This window comes from Diadema antillarum, unplaced genomic scaffold (assembly GCF_040938485.1).
Source record: "Diadema antillarum isolate AM-2024a unplaced genomic scaffold, OU_Dant_1.0 seq00001138_RagTag, whole genome shotgun sequence".
Lineage (NCBI taxonomy): Eukaryota > Metazoa > Echinodermata > Echinoidea > Diadematoida > Diadematidae > Diadema > Diadema antillarum.
In genome coordinates, this window is record NW_027271950.1 from 164,328 (window position 1) to 180,492 (window position 16,165).

The 16,165-nt window shown below is 38.8% G+C and overlaps 1 protein-coding gene across 1 annotated transcript; it reads left to right on the forward strand.

The window, feature by feature from the left end:
- The first annotated feature begins 1,360 nt into the window (after positions 1-1,360).
- On the forward strand, positions 1,361-7,389 carry LOC139744126 (cytochrome P450 2U1-like). Its single transcript, XM_071654582.1, has 4 exons — positions 1,361-1,712; positions 3,002-3,639; positions 4,889-5,228; positions 7,175-7,389. The coding sequence occupies exons 1-4, from the start codon at positions 1,361-1,363 to the stop codon at positions 7,387-7,389; spliced, it is 1,545 nt and encodes a 514-aa protein (XP_071510683.1).
- The last annotated feature ends 8,776 nt before the right edge of the window (positions 7,390-16,165 follow it).

Genomic DNA, 16,165 nt, shown 5'->3' on the forward strand with positions numbered 1-16,165 from the left:
AGTTTCTCATTAAGTGTCTTATATGTGCAAAAGATCTCTTATAAGACATTCATGAAACGGACCCCTGGTTGGAGAAAAGGAGGGAAGTGGTATAGCAATTGAGCAACAACACCACTTCACGAGAAAAGTGGAGAGTGCTACACACGAAGAGAGATGATAAGCCAAGGACAGATCAGAAGCTGTATCCGTGATGAGAGAAAAGGGAAGAGAACACATTGGGATAAAAAAGTGATATAAAATGCCAAATACAATGTGATGATGAACGGAGACAATCAGATACATACAATGTATTGTACATACATGTCTGAGAGAAGAGACAGCCAATATAACAAATCATGAAATTGAAAAAAAAATGACACCTGTACAGGACACCCCTTTTTGATAATTTTAATGATTATTCACAACTCTGCTTCATGAAAATCAAAGAAATATTAGGATAAAAGATGCCTACACAAGTTGCTACACGTGTACTACTTGATTTAATAAAAAAAGAGGTATTGATATCTCACAGGCATTCTCACTTGATTAATATCCTTACTTATAGTGTGAAATTTGCAGCAGGAATGCCAAAATCTCTACACATATTTTGTGTTTAGGTTTCCTTTCCCGTCAACAAGACACACACTCACACTGTAAATGACAACACATCGGGAATCCTTACGTTTCTTAACCACTTTTCTGTTTCATTCCTTTTTAACCCCCCGCATCATCACGACTTCAAGCAAAGGAAAAAAAGAACAGCGCCAAGTTCACATGTTATCAGAATATAATACATTTGGCCTTTTGGCAAGATAACTTCGGAATCCACTACTTGGAGTTGTGTTTGACCCCATGAGTTGATCTCCCTCATACTTGTTTAATTGTCTGCCTTGACGCAGTTCTTGCAAAATATCTGGAGTATTCACGTGATTCAGTTTCTTCTGGACACATCACGATACATATGTCATTTGCGTTTGGGACCTCCAACACTTTACTTTGTTTGTATACCACAAACAATCCCACTACCGGCACTATCAGCTATTGATAACATGATACAAGGTGTACTGAATGGTAAATACTTCTCATAAAGCAAAACCCCGAAGGGAGCCTGGGATTCGTCTATTCCATGAATTCACTCTTGCATACAAAACTCATTCATTCGAAGATCACTCACAGAGCTACAGAGGACTATTGATATATGTGCTAAATCGTTTGCAAAGGCATACTGCATAAACCGAAGGCAGAATTCTCGGGAGCGGAAATCATGAGGGAAGGAGCACAGAAAGTAGCTATGCATGTCTCTGTCGGTCGAGCACTATTTTAGTCCCGAAGCAAATGCGGAAGTGTGGTCTCACACTACAGAAGCAACAAAGACCTCAAAATGTGGGATTTCTTCTCGAGTACGACTCTTCTCGTGTTTGTAGTAACGTGTCTGGTGGCGCGCCTGGTGTTGACGAAAACAACCAAGAGCTCGGGGAAGCTGCCACCAGGACCATGGGCCTGGCCCGTCGTTGGCAATCTTCCAGCCATACTCTACGGCGGGCAACCCCACCGGGCTCTCGCTGGTCTAGCCGCCAAGTTTGGTCCTCTGATAACTGTCAGTGTGGGGCCAAGCAGCAAAGTGGTGGTGTTGAGCAGTGCACCTGTCGTGAAAAAAATCTTGGTCGAAAATGCAGCATTCACGTCCGATCGTCGAATACCTCCTTTACTTGAGTTGGCGTTCTCCACAAAGGGTAGGGTGTGTCGAAAATCATGATCTGTGAATTACGTTGCAATAAAAGAATAATTGTGTCAATTACATAAATATTGTCATTGAACAAAAAAGAAAAAAAAATGTAACACTTTGCCCTACTGATGTTGGGCAGAGCGATAGGCACCTACGCCGGATATTCCATTTCCAGTGGCGGATCCAGGCGCCCGCGCACTGGGCGCCCCCCTTTTTTTGTGTATGTTGCACCCCCTTTAAGTTTGTAAAGGCGCCACTCACGGGATTCATGGACTCGCCTCTCCAGAAAGGATAGGCCTGTATTAATTGTTCATGACAGTGTAGGGCCTATCGGTGATTCAATATAACATGACATATAAATCCACACTTTTAATTTTGTCGCTCTGCCAACCTCATGAAAATTTAGCACTAAAAATGTTGGATTTACCATTTCATTATTTTTAGCTGGATGCTAAATACGGATGGGGAATTAATTTAGGCCTACACGATTATTGTGCAAGCCCACATTGTGCTCCGTTTTACTTCAGCATAACACGAAGTAAGAACATGCAAGGCTCACAAAACTGTTCTGGTTGGATTTAGTATGACTTATTGAGCTTTACATCCTTCATTAATGAAATCCAACGTCATTTTACCAAACAGAACATTTACTATAATATCATGATGTTGATGATGTTAAAGAAAAAATGTCGATGGAGTAAATGTGCTATATACCGTGACGTCATGCCCATTGTATAGTGCACTATACCATGAATATGACGTCATAGATAGGCGATAGTTTTTTTTTTTCCAGCACTATACTTCTGATCGGTGATATCGGTGCTAACGGCATCGGCTTTGTAGACTTAATCTGTGTAACGCATCCACATCAGCGGTGCACTGTTAAATGTTCGTCTGCGCTACATAAGTAAACATATTTATTCTAACAAGTTTATTTATTTATTTATTTATTTATTTATTGTATTTCGAGATTCGATAGAGGGATATAAAGCAAATAATTATATGAGGCACTGTTTCGAGCTACTAGTGAAATTATAGATTCCTTGGTGGCAGAAATTGCACTTTTTTCTTGGGAGCTGCGCCCCTAGGAAAAAAAGAAGAAGTGATATTCCTTTCCACCTGAGAATTCATAATTTCCACTATAGAGCCTCAGAAGTCTCGGTGCATGATAGTTGTATATAGGCCTATATACCTCGACAAAGCTGCACACCGTGCCATATTTCTTAAGAGTCTCGCCGTATCTACAAACCCATCAGTCATGAATATTTCTGTTTCTTTGTTTTACGCACAAAACAGGAAGCGTGATTTTTGAAAACGGAACAACGTGGAAGACTCATCGGAGAATAGTCCTCAGCGGTTTTCGCAAAGGTCTGAGTAATTCTTCGGCCTTCAACACCACCTTGAAGAGCTCACTACTTCACCTACGCCATCAACTCATGCTCCGAGAGAACCAGCAGTGCCAACCGAGTGCCGAAATCAGCGCTGCTATCGCCGAAATCGTCTCTTCGTTGTGTTTCGGCCACTGCCTCGACGTCCGAACAAATGCGGACATCGCCGAAGCACTCGCCGCCATGGAGAGCATATCCAGGGGTCTGTCGGGAGTATCCCTCGCACACATATTCCCGCGTCTTTTTTATACGCCCCTGTACAGCAAGCTACGACGTGATATCGACAAATTCAAGAGCATACTGAAAGCAATCGTTGGCAGTCATCAGAATCAAATGAGAGATGATGAACCCATTCAGGAGGACATTGTGGACCTGTACCTGAAAGAAACATCTCGAAGGTACGAAAATGTCCCGAAAAGCGAATTTGACGCAGACGACATTTGGAGGGCGATGTTTGATCTATTGGGCGCGGGAACGGGGACAACTTCGGAAACGTTGATGTGGGGAATTCTCTTCATGTGTTTGAACCCAAGCATCCAGAAACGGGTATATTTTTTCTTCTCAATCGCAATCACTGATATAACCTGTACTGTCAGATCAATAAAGGATGTCAAAATAAGTTGTTTCGAAAAACGTAATTCGGCGAATGCTCGTACATAAAGAGGAGAAAAATAATTCCATGTCTTGAAGCTGTTAAGGAATCGAATCAATCCGGCTCTCAAATGACATAGGCTTTGGTGAAGTTGACATCAACATCAGAAAAATGTTTTCATCACTATAGAATCTGCGACCAAAAAACAAACAAACAAACTGTGGAGAGCGTCAGAAATTGATGTACAATGTATTTCATAATGATTTGTCCTGCCCTGATGTGATAGATGGTGAGGCGCAGGATATAGCTTTTAGGAAGGATAATTTTTTGAAGAATGTTTACAAGCAAAGCCGAAAATGTGTTATGGCATTTTAACTGTACTGCAGAAAAGGTTAATTTCATACGTTTTATCAGTCATTCATGCTTTCTTCTTCTCACCCCTGATTATGTTGAAGGGTCTCTGACGTCGCAAATAAACACCCAACATGGAAAGTAATAAGAATATCATGTATAGCTCAAATAGATTTTGACTTTTTCCTGTAAAGAAAGAACTCATCTCAAGTCTTCTTTCTTTAATTTATTTTGACCGAGGCATAAATCAATGTTTTCAAGAAAGTGAGTATGTTTCCTTCCTAATTACTAAGTATGTTATTATGAATGGGAGCACGATTTGGGAGCACGATTTGCTTATTGTTGTCACATTTATCTCACGAGTTATAGTAAAAAAGAGATGTGCCTATATTTCTCTAGGAGACCTAACCGAATTTAGCGTATACGTTTTACAGTACTCTCCGCATTGTTGGCTATATATGACAGAAAAATAAGTGTATCGGTTGAAGCGATCGATAATATCCGATTTCCTAACTTGCCGCATACGTGTATACCATGCATGAGCTGATGGGGCAAGTGTATTTCGCATGCAGCGCACTCGCTTTGCACTCTGCAATGTCACCCAGCAGCTGTGGAATACAGCACACATTTTTCACACTGTGTTGTTCAGCGAAACGGCCTTTATAACTTTATGGAGAAAAGTTTTGGTAATCTACTATAGAGACCAAAGTACGGTGACAGACTTAAAGTAACATAATACTGAATATTATACTAATCATCTAAACTTGGCGCATAGTGTCATGATTGTATTTGAGTTTAATTCCTTGTTCCAATTACATTTTTGCTTACTTTTTCTCGTTTTCATGTTAAAAGGTCCAAGAAGAACTTGATAGCCACACAGTCTCGGACGATCCCAATGACGTCATACTACTCGATAGACGTGCGTCGCTACCGTTCACACACGCTGCTGCTCTTGAGCTTCTTCGCTGCTCGTGCGTCGCTCCGCTCTCCCTTCCGCGCGTGACTTCCCGTGACGTCACCTTGATGGACTATACCATTCCAAGTGGGACAGAGGTGTGGGTGAACGAGTGGGCCATAAATAGAGACCCAAGCGTTTGGACGGATCCGGACGAGTTCAAACCAGACAGATTCCTAGACGATGCGGGAAAAGTTGATCGCGGGAGCAGAGATGCGATCATGGTATTTGGCGAAGGTGAGCATTCCTTGAGGTGAAAAATAAAATGGAAATAGCTTTAATGTTCAGATGAGAGTTTCGTCACTTTGTCTCCCTCTCCAAATTAAATTTGTTTCAACTGCTGATCTGTAAATTGACAAATATTAACTTTAATGTTGCTGCAATATGATAGTGAATGCAGAAACAAACAAAAAGACTCATGTTTGTAGAAGAGGTTCCTTTAGGACTAAGTCATTACATGTACTGATCATCCCGTATGTGTATTGAGACACGTGATGGGAGGATATACTATCAACGCGTTGCCTACACGGATTGAGGAAAGATTACATCAAAATCATCAAATTTCGGTAACCTCCAAACTTCTCTTCCCATTGTCCATGTCGGAACCACCTGCTCCATTCAATATTATCACACTTCCCTTTTTACACCACGGCGGCCAACACTGAATAAGAAGTGAGAATGAGACATTGCAAAAGGAGGGGGGGGGGGGGGAGGGGGAGTGGAGGAAGAAGGAGAGATGCTCATGTAATGTACTATGTGTGCGTACATAAAAAGAGTCTCTAATTTTCGACAGAAGTTTTCTCATTTTTAATGCATGCATGAATGAACATTTTTACCTGACACATCTCAAAGACGTATTTCGGTCTTATAAACGCCATTCAATTTATTTCATTCGGAATTATCCAAGGGAGCTAAATCAAAGTATAATCCTTTGAGGGCTGTATGTAAAAAAAAAAAATCAAACTCTGATTTTTATAGGTATTGTTATCATAAATTCAAGTGTCAGGATTTTTCTCCTCTCAAAAGTGAGATTGTTTGAGATTGCAGCCTGATATGGTGACTGAATTTAATGTGGGAAATAAACGATTCTTACGGTAAGCTATAGATTCGTGAGACTTTGCGGCTTATGAACATGGCATACAATCATTTTAATATTACTTTAATTGGCGGTCGACAAGCCTCATGCAGCTAGTAGATCAGCTTACTGATGTTTTATCACGCCGGCAAAATAAGATGTTTGTAAGGCAGTTCTTACTGGTGGTTGGCCGATGGTTGCAGACGTCAACGCTATAACATACCTGCGACAACCTAAGTTGGTAGGAGTAACTGATGCATGAAAAATTATTTCTATCCGCATAAGATATTCCTTGTTGTAATTAAGTTTGCGGTGTACAATCAAAGCGGTAGTTCTGGGAAAAAAGACCTAATAGAGGGTATTGTGAGAGAATCTGACCCCTGGATCTGACAGAGGAGAGCAGCGAGAGTTTTCGCGACGGTAGTAAGAGGAGGAATGCAGACGCAATGGTGTGTATGTACAGGGAACAGGGAATGATGCAAGGGTATTAAGCCGGCAGTATACGAGTAGAAAATAATGCAGATATGAAGGTAGTATAGAATAAAGTGACCAGCAGCATGAGGTGTGGCGAAGGTGTAGTACGACTACGGAGAAGAAACGCAAGATACAGGGAATGAGGATTGCATGTACAGAAAAAGGCGAGTGGAAAGTGTGGTGAGAAAAAAGATGGTTTCGTCGTTTTGAACAGTATGGTTACGACTAACGAGAAAAAAAAGAAGAAAGATACATGGGACGAGAATATTGTATAGAAAAGTCCGTATACGTAACAGCCCTGCTTAGAGTGCCGAGAGGAGAGATGGTTTCGACGTTTTGAATAGGTTGACAGATCGTTGTCAGAACATGTTTCATACTTATTTTGTGTACATCAGAAAGATCCGTAAATTTTAATCCATCAATAAACCACTGTATCCACAATATCACGTTTGTGGGTCGGGACACACATCTTAACGAATACGTCACAGCAGGCATTTTAATGTTTGACTAATCTCTATCTGTCCCAGCACCAAAGCGTAACCTAAATCCGCAGAGTGGTGACACCTCAGCAGTTCTCTTCTTATTTTTCCTTTCCTTTCAATTTGTATGCATTTTTTTTTCTTTTGTGATACAGGCAGACGGAAGTGCCTCGGCCGAAACTTGGCAGAAACCATGCTCTTCTCGTACTTCAGCAACATCTTTCGGTGGTTTAAATTTCGCTTTCCCGACGACGGCCGAGCCTTGCCGAATGTCAACGAAGGTAACTTCGGACTGACGTACAGTCCTCCTCCGTACGAAGTCATCATTACGCCGCGCAATTTGAACAGCCAATCATCGAAGAGCTCCTGATCGAACCAACGTACGAGGTGCTTTCCTGGTTAATTCAAAGAGAGCGAGACTACTTACTGTGTAGAACAATTGAACTCTGCAATACTCTTGATCTCATCTTTGTTGTTAGAGTCTACGAGAAAACCATGAATAGCGTCATCATGATCTCATTTATTCTATTACGATCTCGCATGTACACAAACTTTGCGATGATAGCGCGTGGGACAATGTCACGGGATGGGTAAGTCATGTCCTGGTTCGGTGTGGCGCGGTGCCGCGACGAGGAAGGCGATGGACGTTGACCTGGGGGCCGTTTCATAAAACGTGTTATTAGTGCATGACAACTGACACATTTCTATGACAAATTTGCTCTCAGCCAATCAGATGACATCTACACACTAAGAAAAAATGATTCATTCTTGCACCTTTTAAGGGTGCAAAGTGATGTCACACTGGTGGCTCCCTATGGGTGTTATCTTGCACCCTCGAGAAATGGGTGCAAAAGTGGTACCTTGCGCAAGGGTATAACTTTGCAACCTGTGGGTGCACCTTTGCACCGCCAAAGAAGGTGCAACGTTGCACCCTTTATTGAGGGTGCGAAGTGGTTCCCTTGGGTGCATATTTCCACCCACACTAAGTGGTGCTAAGTTGCACCCTGTTCTTGAGGGTGCATCTTTCCACCCACACTAATTGGTGCTGAGATGCACCTTTCTTGAGGGTGCGATCTTTCTCCCTTTAATTTTCGGCGCAACTTTGCACCCTCTCTTGCCTCTACTTTTGGTGCAACTTTACACCTTTCGTGAGGGTGCAAAGAAGCACCCTAAGTTCCAAGATTGTAGCCTCTTTTGAGGGTGCGATTTTGTGCCATTTATATAGGTATAATGTTGCACCTATGTGGTGCTTATTTGATCCATGACTGCAGCAAAATTGCTTCTTTAAAGGAGCCAGTCAGTGTCACTGTCTACGCCTTTAGAGGCGCAATGTTGCCCAGTATAACCTCAAGTGAACCTTGAGATTACTGGGCAATATTGCGTCTCTAGAGGAACAGGCAGTGACACTGATTGGCTCCTTTAAAGAAGCAATTTTGCAGCAGTTATGGATGAAATAAGCACCACATATTTGCAACATTATACCTATAAGGTAAATATACTTAATATACATAACAAGGTACAATTGGTTACTTAACTACTTTGAACCTTGAATAGTGCGAACTAATGCAAGCCTGTTTGCTCAGTATATCAAACTTATGCTGTTGTTGCACTCTGCAAAGTAAATAAGATTGGTGTAATTTGGATCCTGTGAATCATGAAATGTGTGCGTGGAATTTGTGAGTTTTGAAATGTTAATGTAGAAGTTAACTTATAGTTGTGTTTGAATGACATGCTAAAACCAAATATTTACCCAATTACCTTTCCAATGAGGTGAGCACTATCACTATCTATCAAACAAACCCTCTAGGCAAGAGCATACATCTGCATGAAGGAAGAGGTAAAAATATGATATACATTTGTCTGGATACGTTTTATTCAAAACGTACTTGAATACGTACTTATTCACATAATCTATAAGAATAAGATATGCTTTTTGCCAGTACACAAAGCCTCAAAAAACAAAAGCATGCTACGTACATTTCTAAAGTATGCACCATATCTATATATAAAAAAAAATGTAAGAGGATTTAACAAGTTGTTTGTATGCATTTAAACGAATAGGCCTACATATTTCCATGCGTACAATATTCATGTAACAGTGACGTCATCATGAATCATCAAAAAGATATGTTTCCAGCATAGACATGAATTTATCTAAAATTTAAAACATGTCTTACAATTAGGAGTTTGTTTTATAATGACGATGCCAATTGTCTTAAAGTCCTTATCACGACATGTCTTGGTGTTCACACTTATTCAAATCATGAGATTCTTGGCACTTAGATTACGACTACAATTCATTATGGTTTAGATACTTAACTGACATACGCATACCATATTCAGGTATACGGGCATTTCGATGAAAACATCTAAATACAAGGTATAATTATAATATGAAAATCGAACTTGATACCAGCCCTTATGGGCTACCAATGGAGACTAGGCAGAATCGCAGTTATCATGGTTTTGTTTTCAGATTTTGTTTTGGGTGATCAATTCGAGTCCCTCGAGCTGAGATTCCGGAACTGCAATGAGCAAATCATCATAATGACTAACAAAGTGACTGAGAATAATACATGCACCAGTTTCTGTTTCGTTGTTCTATACATAGAAAGTTGTTACGTTTTCCAATCCCCTGTAGGCACATAGGGATTTGCAGATCACCTTTGGCTATAACGCCATGGTCGCGTGCAAAATGATTGCAGCTTATCTAACTTGTAGTTTCCGAATAGGGGACTACCGTTCTTATACATATTAATCGGATGATAGACCCCGTCAAAGAGTAAATTGCGGATATCGTATACCGTTGTCAAATCCACTTTTTGTTCTGTACACAGTTTCACTGGACTCTTATGAACCACTTAAGCATTACCAAATCATGGAGTATAAGAATATTCTTATGTTATTTCCTTGAAACGGCTGCATTTGTATGAGCGGGAACAGTTTGGCATCATACATGACTAAATGCATGTATTATACAAGGTTTCAGGACACTTTGAACCGTGTCCCCCCCCCCCCCCCAAAAAAAAAAAACACAAAACAAAACAAAGCAAAACAACAACAACGAGTGAAATGTTGTATACCCTAGGCCCATTAGTGTATGATCTTTGTCCTTTGAATACATTGCCCATATTTTTCAACGAATAAGCATCTGGATGCAACGTAGGTATATATAAAATGATTTTTTAAAAGGAAAATACATTTAACCACACCAGAAATAACTATGGAACAAATAGCATAATATTGACACGTTCCCTTATTCCTAAATGACGTGACAGAAAACTTTCCTCACCGAAATCATTCTGTCGTTATTCAAGTACAAGATATTGATGATTATATACCTAGTTCGATTAAAAGTATACATGGAGTCATTGCAAAAGTATCTAATGAATAGCATGCTTCAGAACTACATCATTGTCATTTATTCTATGACGCTAATAATAGAGTAATTGTTCCGCCATACTGCCTGGCAGGTTGTAGTCCTCCTACGACGTTTGTTCAGCAAATAAGGCACAAAATAAAATTTTGCGAATTTTACACGCTGTTGCCAAAGTATCTAATCTTCTTTACCACTATTCTCAGACATAAGGTATGCTGATGCTGTATGAATTAGAAACGGAAGCTTCACAAATATTCACCATCTAACAAGGTAAAAGCGAAGTGATGTCTTGCCCACATATCGAATTTGTGATTACACTGATTTTCAAATGTAAGCTCATTGACTTTTTGACTGTTGACGGAGTCGGACTTCACCAATATCAACACTTGACAGCCATCTTTAGATGTTCTGGGGAGTGAATTTGGTGGTCATATAGCTCAAAAGTGTGGAAAGTTATTAAAAGAACACCACATTACTATGTCGACAGTGCTTACAAGGTGAGATACAAAGAAAGAGCACGAAATGTCATTGTAGAATTTGACAATGACCTACAATATTTGACCTTGAACGCTGGCACCCACAATGTGGTAGAAGTAACTTCATCGAATCGTACATACATATGCAAAGTTTCATTTGGATACCTCAAACAGTACTTAAAGGGGAATGAAACCCAAATGTACCCGTGGATTGGAGCAATATCATAAGAACACATAAGTGAACATGGAAAATCGTATGATCCAGTGGAAGTTATGCATTTTTTAAAGTTTCAGTGTCACTTTCATGTATGGAAACGCATATGACGAAAATATCAAGGGAATTCCATAAAATCTGATTCTAAATGAAAAGTACAAATTCCCTCCAGTTATTTGTCGTTGCCATAATGTTAAGGGTAATATTACCCCCACCCCCTTCTGGAAGAAGTAAATCAAGTGCTCCTTTTGAAATGCTAGAAACGTGAAACTATGCCTATTTTCTTTACATTTCTTTATATAATTTTCCATGGTTGACGTCAAAGATGTAGCTTTCTCATCTCGTAATGGCGGCACTGAAACTCTAAATATATGTGTATATATAGCTCTTCAACGGATTTTCCGATATACCTCAATTTGTGACGATGTGTTCAACTGCTAAAGTAATCTCCCTGCATTAACTTGTCCACTTGTACTTTTCGTTTCATTTCCCTTCGTGATACAACGTTGCCATAATCGATAACAGACTGATGTACGAACGGAGGGACAAGCTGAACAACATCATTTCTCTGGTGACAATTCCTTGTAAAAGTATACACCATGAAAACTTTAGGCTGGTAAACTATATCAAGACAATTATTGAACAATATTGTTAATGAAATGCCGTAGGTTTTTCTTCGTGATAGTTGCCTGTTCAGATCAAGGCTTGCAATGTACTGCTGAAGTATGCATCGGGTGTTTCTGCCTTGTCTGGGATACTGAAAGCCACAGAGCACAGCAGGCCGGAAACATTGTAGCGAAGAAAGACACGATTGTATACAGGAATTCGGGCAGATTTCACAACCATCCAGCCAAATAGTGCGCGGCATTCACAGTGAAGATTGTGGGATTTAGTCCTGTCAGGTTCTGAAAGAGATTTTGGCATGAATAAATAATGACTGAATAAAATTTCGAAGGAAATAGGTCGTTTACACTATAGGCGGTTTTGTTGCTTACATAAACTAAAAGGTTGCAACTATGACCATTGACCAGAAAATGGAAAATTAAATTGATTGCATAGATCTACTTCAGGTTTCTAACGTCTTTTGCTGAAATAATGAGAAATGGTTTTGAAATACCTGCGATATCCAAAACAGAGCAATGATAATATAATATAGGACTCACTTTTTATCACGATCGCTGCGTTTTATTTTGTTTTTGGATGGCTCATCCATTTCAAAACCAATTTTTATCAAATAATCTTTAGAATTCCTCTTAGAATGGCATACTCTCTATTATTTCATAAGTAGGTTCTTGGTATATCACAAAAAGTTAAAAGCCCAAATCCTCACCTCCACCAATACTATACCATCCCTTTAAGCTTTGATTTTGGTTTCTAAACAAATCCGGTCGGATAGATTTATTTCATCTCTTTGTCATATAAGTAAAACATGATAATGTTGCAAAGAAATATTCCTCTTATCTTTCTAGTCACAAAGCAGATGGAATTCCCGTCTCCCATAAAAAAATAAAAGTGCAGCACTTACTTTGTCACAGACATACAGCATGTCCTCTCCAGGCAGACGGGGAATTAGGAGACAGCATCCCGACATCACTAAGTTAGAGCTGAAAAAAAAAAAAGAATAAATGTGGAATAGCCTGAGTAAAGTCATGTTGGAAAGAAAAATGTGGCGAATTTGGACTGAGATGAAAATACACACCTTTTATGTAGGCCTGCATACATTTATGACATTGGGCATATTCAATTATTCCCACATTTTTCCTGACCAACTCAAAGTCTTCATAACATAAAATAACAAAGTAAGACAACATCAAATTACATGCCAATTTAACATCAGTTTGCTGTATATTTTACACAGTTAGGAAAGGAGTAAGACTTATAGACCTCAGTCATTCAGCCGTTGCTGAGCTTGCCACAGATGATGGTCCGGGTGCTGGCCATGGCAATGGGTGTAATGATGCCCATTATGGTTGACACCTCTAATCCTGCTACCACACACACAAAAAAGTGAAAATATAGCCCCCTCTACTTATTCATAACATTGATTTGATTTACTTTGATAATACTGGTTACAGAAAAGAAGATTACCCCCCCCCAAAAAAAAAATAATAATAATAATAAATAAAATAATATAAAATAAAATAAATAATATATAAATAAATAAATAAATAAAAAATGAAAAAAAAGAAGATTCTTGCGGGGTAGAGATGCTGCCTGTATGAGTTACAATCCATCATGGAGTTTTCAGGAAAAAGTCCAAAAAAACTGAGAAGACGTAGAACGGAAAAGGCATGAATGAATGATCGCAATAGTCCACTTGAGTAACATATCTCTCGATTATAGATGGTATCAAAAATTGCACTATAGTCTTATCAAATTTTCCGCAACCCACTAAACGGTGGCTACATTATAGTAACTGATAAAACTGCGTTCATGTGTAATAATACGCTTTAATATAATATACTTCACGGATATCACATGCTGAAAATCTAGATGAATCAATAACCTGAAAATACATATACAAGTGTACATGTATTACGGATTAATCCATTAATGAAACTTACATATTCTGTTGAGGAATCACTCTGTCCTTCAGAATTGCATATCAGTTTACGTGATCTGGAGAATGCGCGCAAATTATTGTATCTTGCTTGAATACCTGAAAAGGAAAATCAAAAGCAATACTGTCATGAGTTCAAGGCCACTGTTCATGCGTGTGTAATAATTTTGCAGAAGAGCGAACTTATGTAAATGTGACTACATAACTCTCTCCATGGCAGCTTAATGTATAGTTCAATTTTTATGCACTGCCTTGCTGCATACAGGGTGTACTTATGTCCACCACTTACACTACCTGACTACAGAGAATTATCCCAGCATAAAGATAAGCGTGCAATGTTTGCCATTATAAGTTTAGTTAGTACAATAGTCTATTTATCCATAAGTTTATCAACAATTATTCATCAACTTCAGTTCCGTTCCTTTTATTCGTTATTAATCAAATGTGGTATGGCACGACGCGATGTATTATCCTTGGGGATGTGTGTTTGTGTTGGGGGAGGGGAGGTGGCGTAAAGGTTATGTTAAGGATACACTTCCTATAGGAATATCCGATTCCACGTTTTCTTAACTATTTTGTTTTGTTGTTGATTGGTAAATATAAAGAATTACTTGAAATTTGTGATTATGTATGTGTTCACTGTATTGTGAGTATAAATTATGCTTGTATAATTGTGTATGTAGTAAAAATTAAAAAAAAATCATTTATAATGTGTACATGTACATGAATATATGTGAGTTTATGCATGTATGTAGATATTCCTATGTGCACGCCCATGTACCAACAAAAAGAATTTCCTAAATGAACAATAAATGAATTTGAAATCTGAAATCGGAATGCCATGACGTCTTTAGCAAGACATTTTATCGCTAAAGCTGCTCTAATTCCACAGAATGGTTACGAAACAAAACAAAATAGAACAGAAAACAGCACGCATAAAACTAGCCAGTTTTAACAGAACTCTAAAATGAACATTTTAATATTACTGCCTGCAAGCCTACATTATAAGACATGGCTATACAACCAAAAACATGACAGATACAAGAAATTTGATGAAGGGTAATATCGAGAGTAAGGCCTTGGTCGAGAACATTGTGGATATTTCAGATCATGCTTTACGATGATGTTTTAACTCACCATTTTCCACGTGGTAGGAATCTGCGGGGTCTTGATATTATGAAGTGGACAAAATAATTTTGAAGTCAGAGTTGCAGTAAGCCGCTATGAAAAGCCTCAGAAGAGCTGATGTGCTATGGAAATGGAATTTGCGCTAGATGCTCAGCTCAAACACGCATGAACGAGCTGTACAATGAGCCATCTGGGAGTCAACTTATGTGCACATAAGTTTGCACGACTCAACAATTCATTGAATTCATAAATTATGTTCAAGAAAAGAATGAACATGCCCACACCAGGTGACCAAACTACTGGGTCCGTGAATTGACACTCTAGGAAACATCCATGTCATTATTTTGCATCGAATGTATTCTATGGATTAATAGGTGTTTTAAAAAAATTCCACTTTTGATTCTTAATAATTCAGTAACTATATATCAGATAACAATATCATTGATATGGGAGATAGTTGTATAGTGTACAATTTCGTTGGAGGTGGTTTAAAACACAAATCAGTTTCATGAAATCCATGATCAATTTCACAGTTAGGTTACAGATTTTGCTCTATTTTCAACCCTCTGTACAAAATTTTCACTTTGCACAGGGGTCAATGGGTGTGTATGGGAGTATGTGGTTAACACCCTGACATTGGTGTTGAACAATAGCCAGGGTTTTAATGCTTTATTATTTATTCATGAGAAATTCCACTATCACAGCTAGTCGTTATTCATTCTAAAATGTGGTGTTTGCAAGCACACGGAAACATGTGCTTACATTTTTCATGTGCATGCATTTTACCCTTGGGCTTTACCGTGCATGAATCCATGAAAAAAAAAGGGGGGGAAAATCAACCCTTACAAATAAATCGTGTAGTTTGCACCCTTATATATCCGCGAGTTTGCTCTCTAAATGATTTTAGTTTATCATTTCCTTTACGTTCACTCAATAAAATATGCATACATAAAATGTGACAATGGTATGAATAAAATGACAATGTGACAAACAAACAAACAAAGCAAACAAACAGCAAAAGATATCAAGTGAAGGGGTGAGTGAGAAGGCAATTGGCCTTATTTAAAACTAATCCCGGAAAAGTAAATACATTGTATATACAGAGAAAACATTGGCACACACACACACACACACACACACACACACAAACACACACATACTCACACATACACACACATGCATACACAGACAAAAACATGGACCAGCGCATATTAGCAATACACAAGATGTCATTTTCACAAACACACCCTATCTTGCTAGTCTCTTATAAATTCGTAAAATGATATTGGTAACTTCCAGAAAACCTTTCAAGTAAAATACGTTTTAAAGCTTCCTTAAAACTTTGTACCGTTTTCTTACATTTCACATCAGAGTGGATGGAATTCCAGA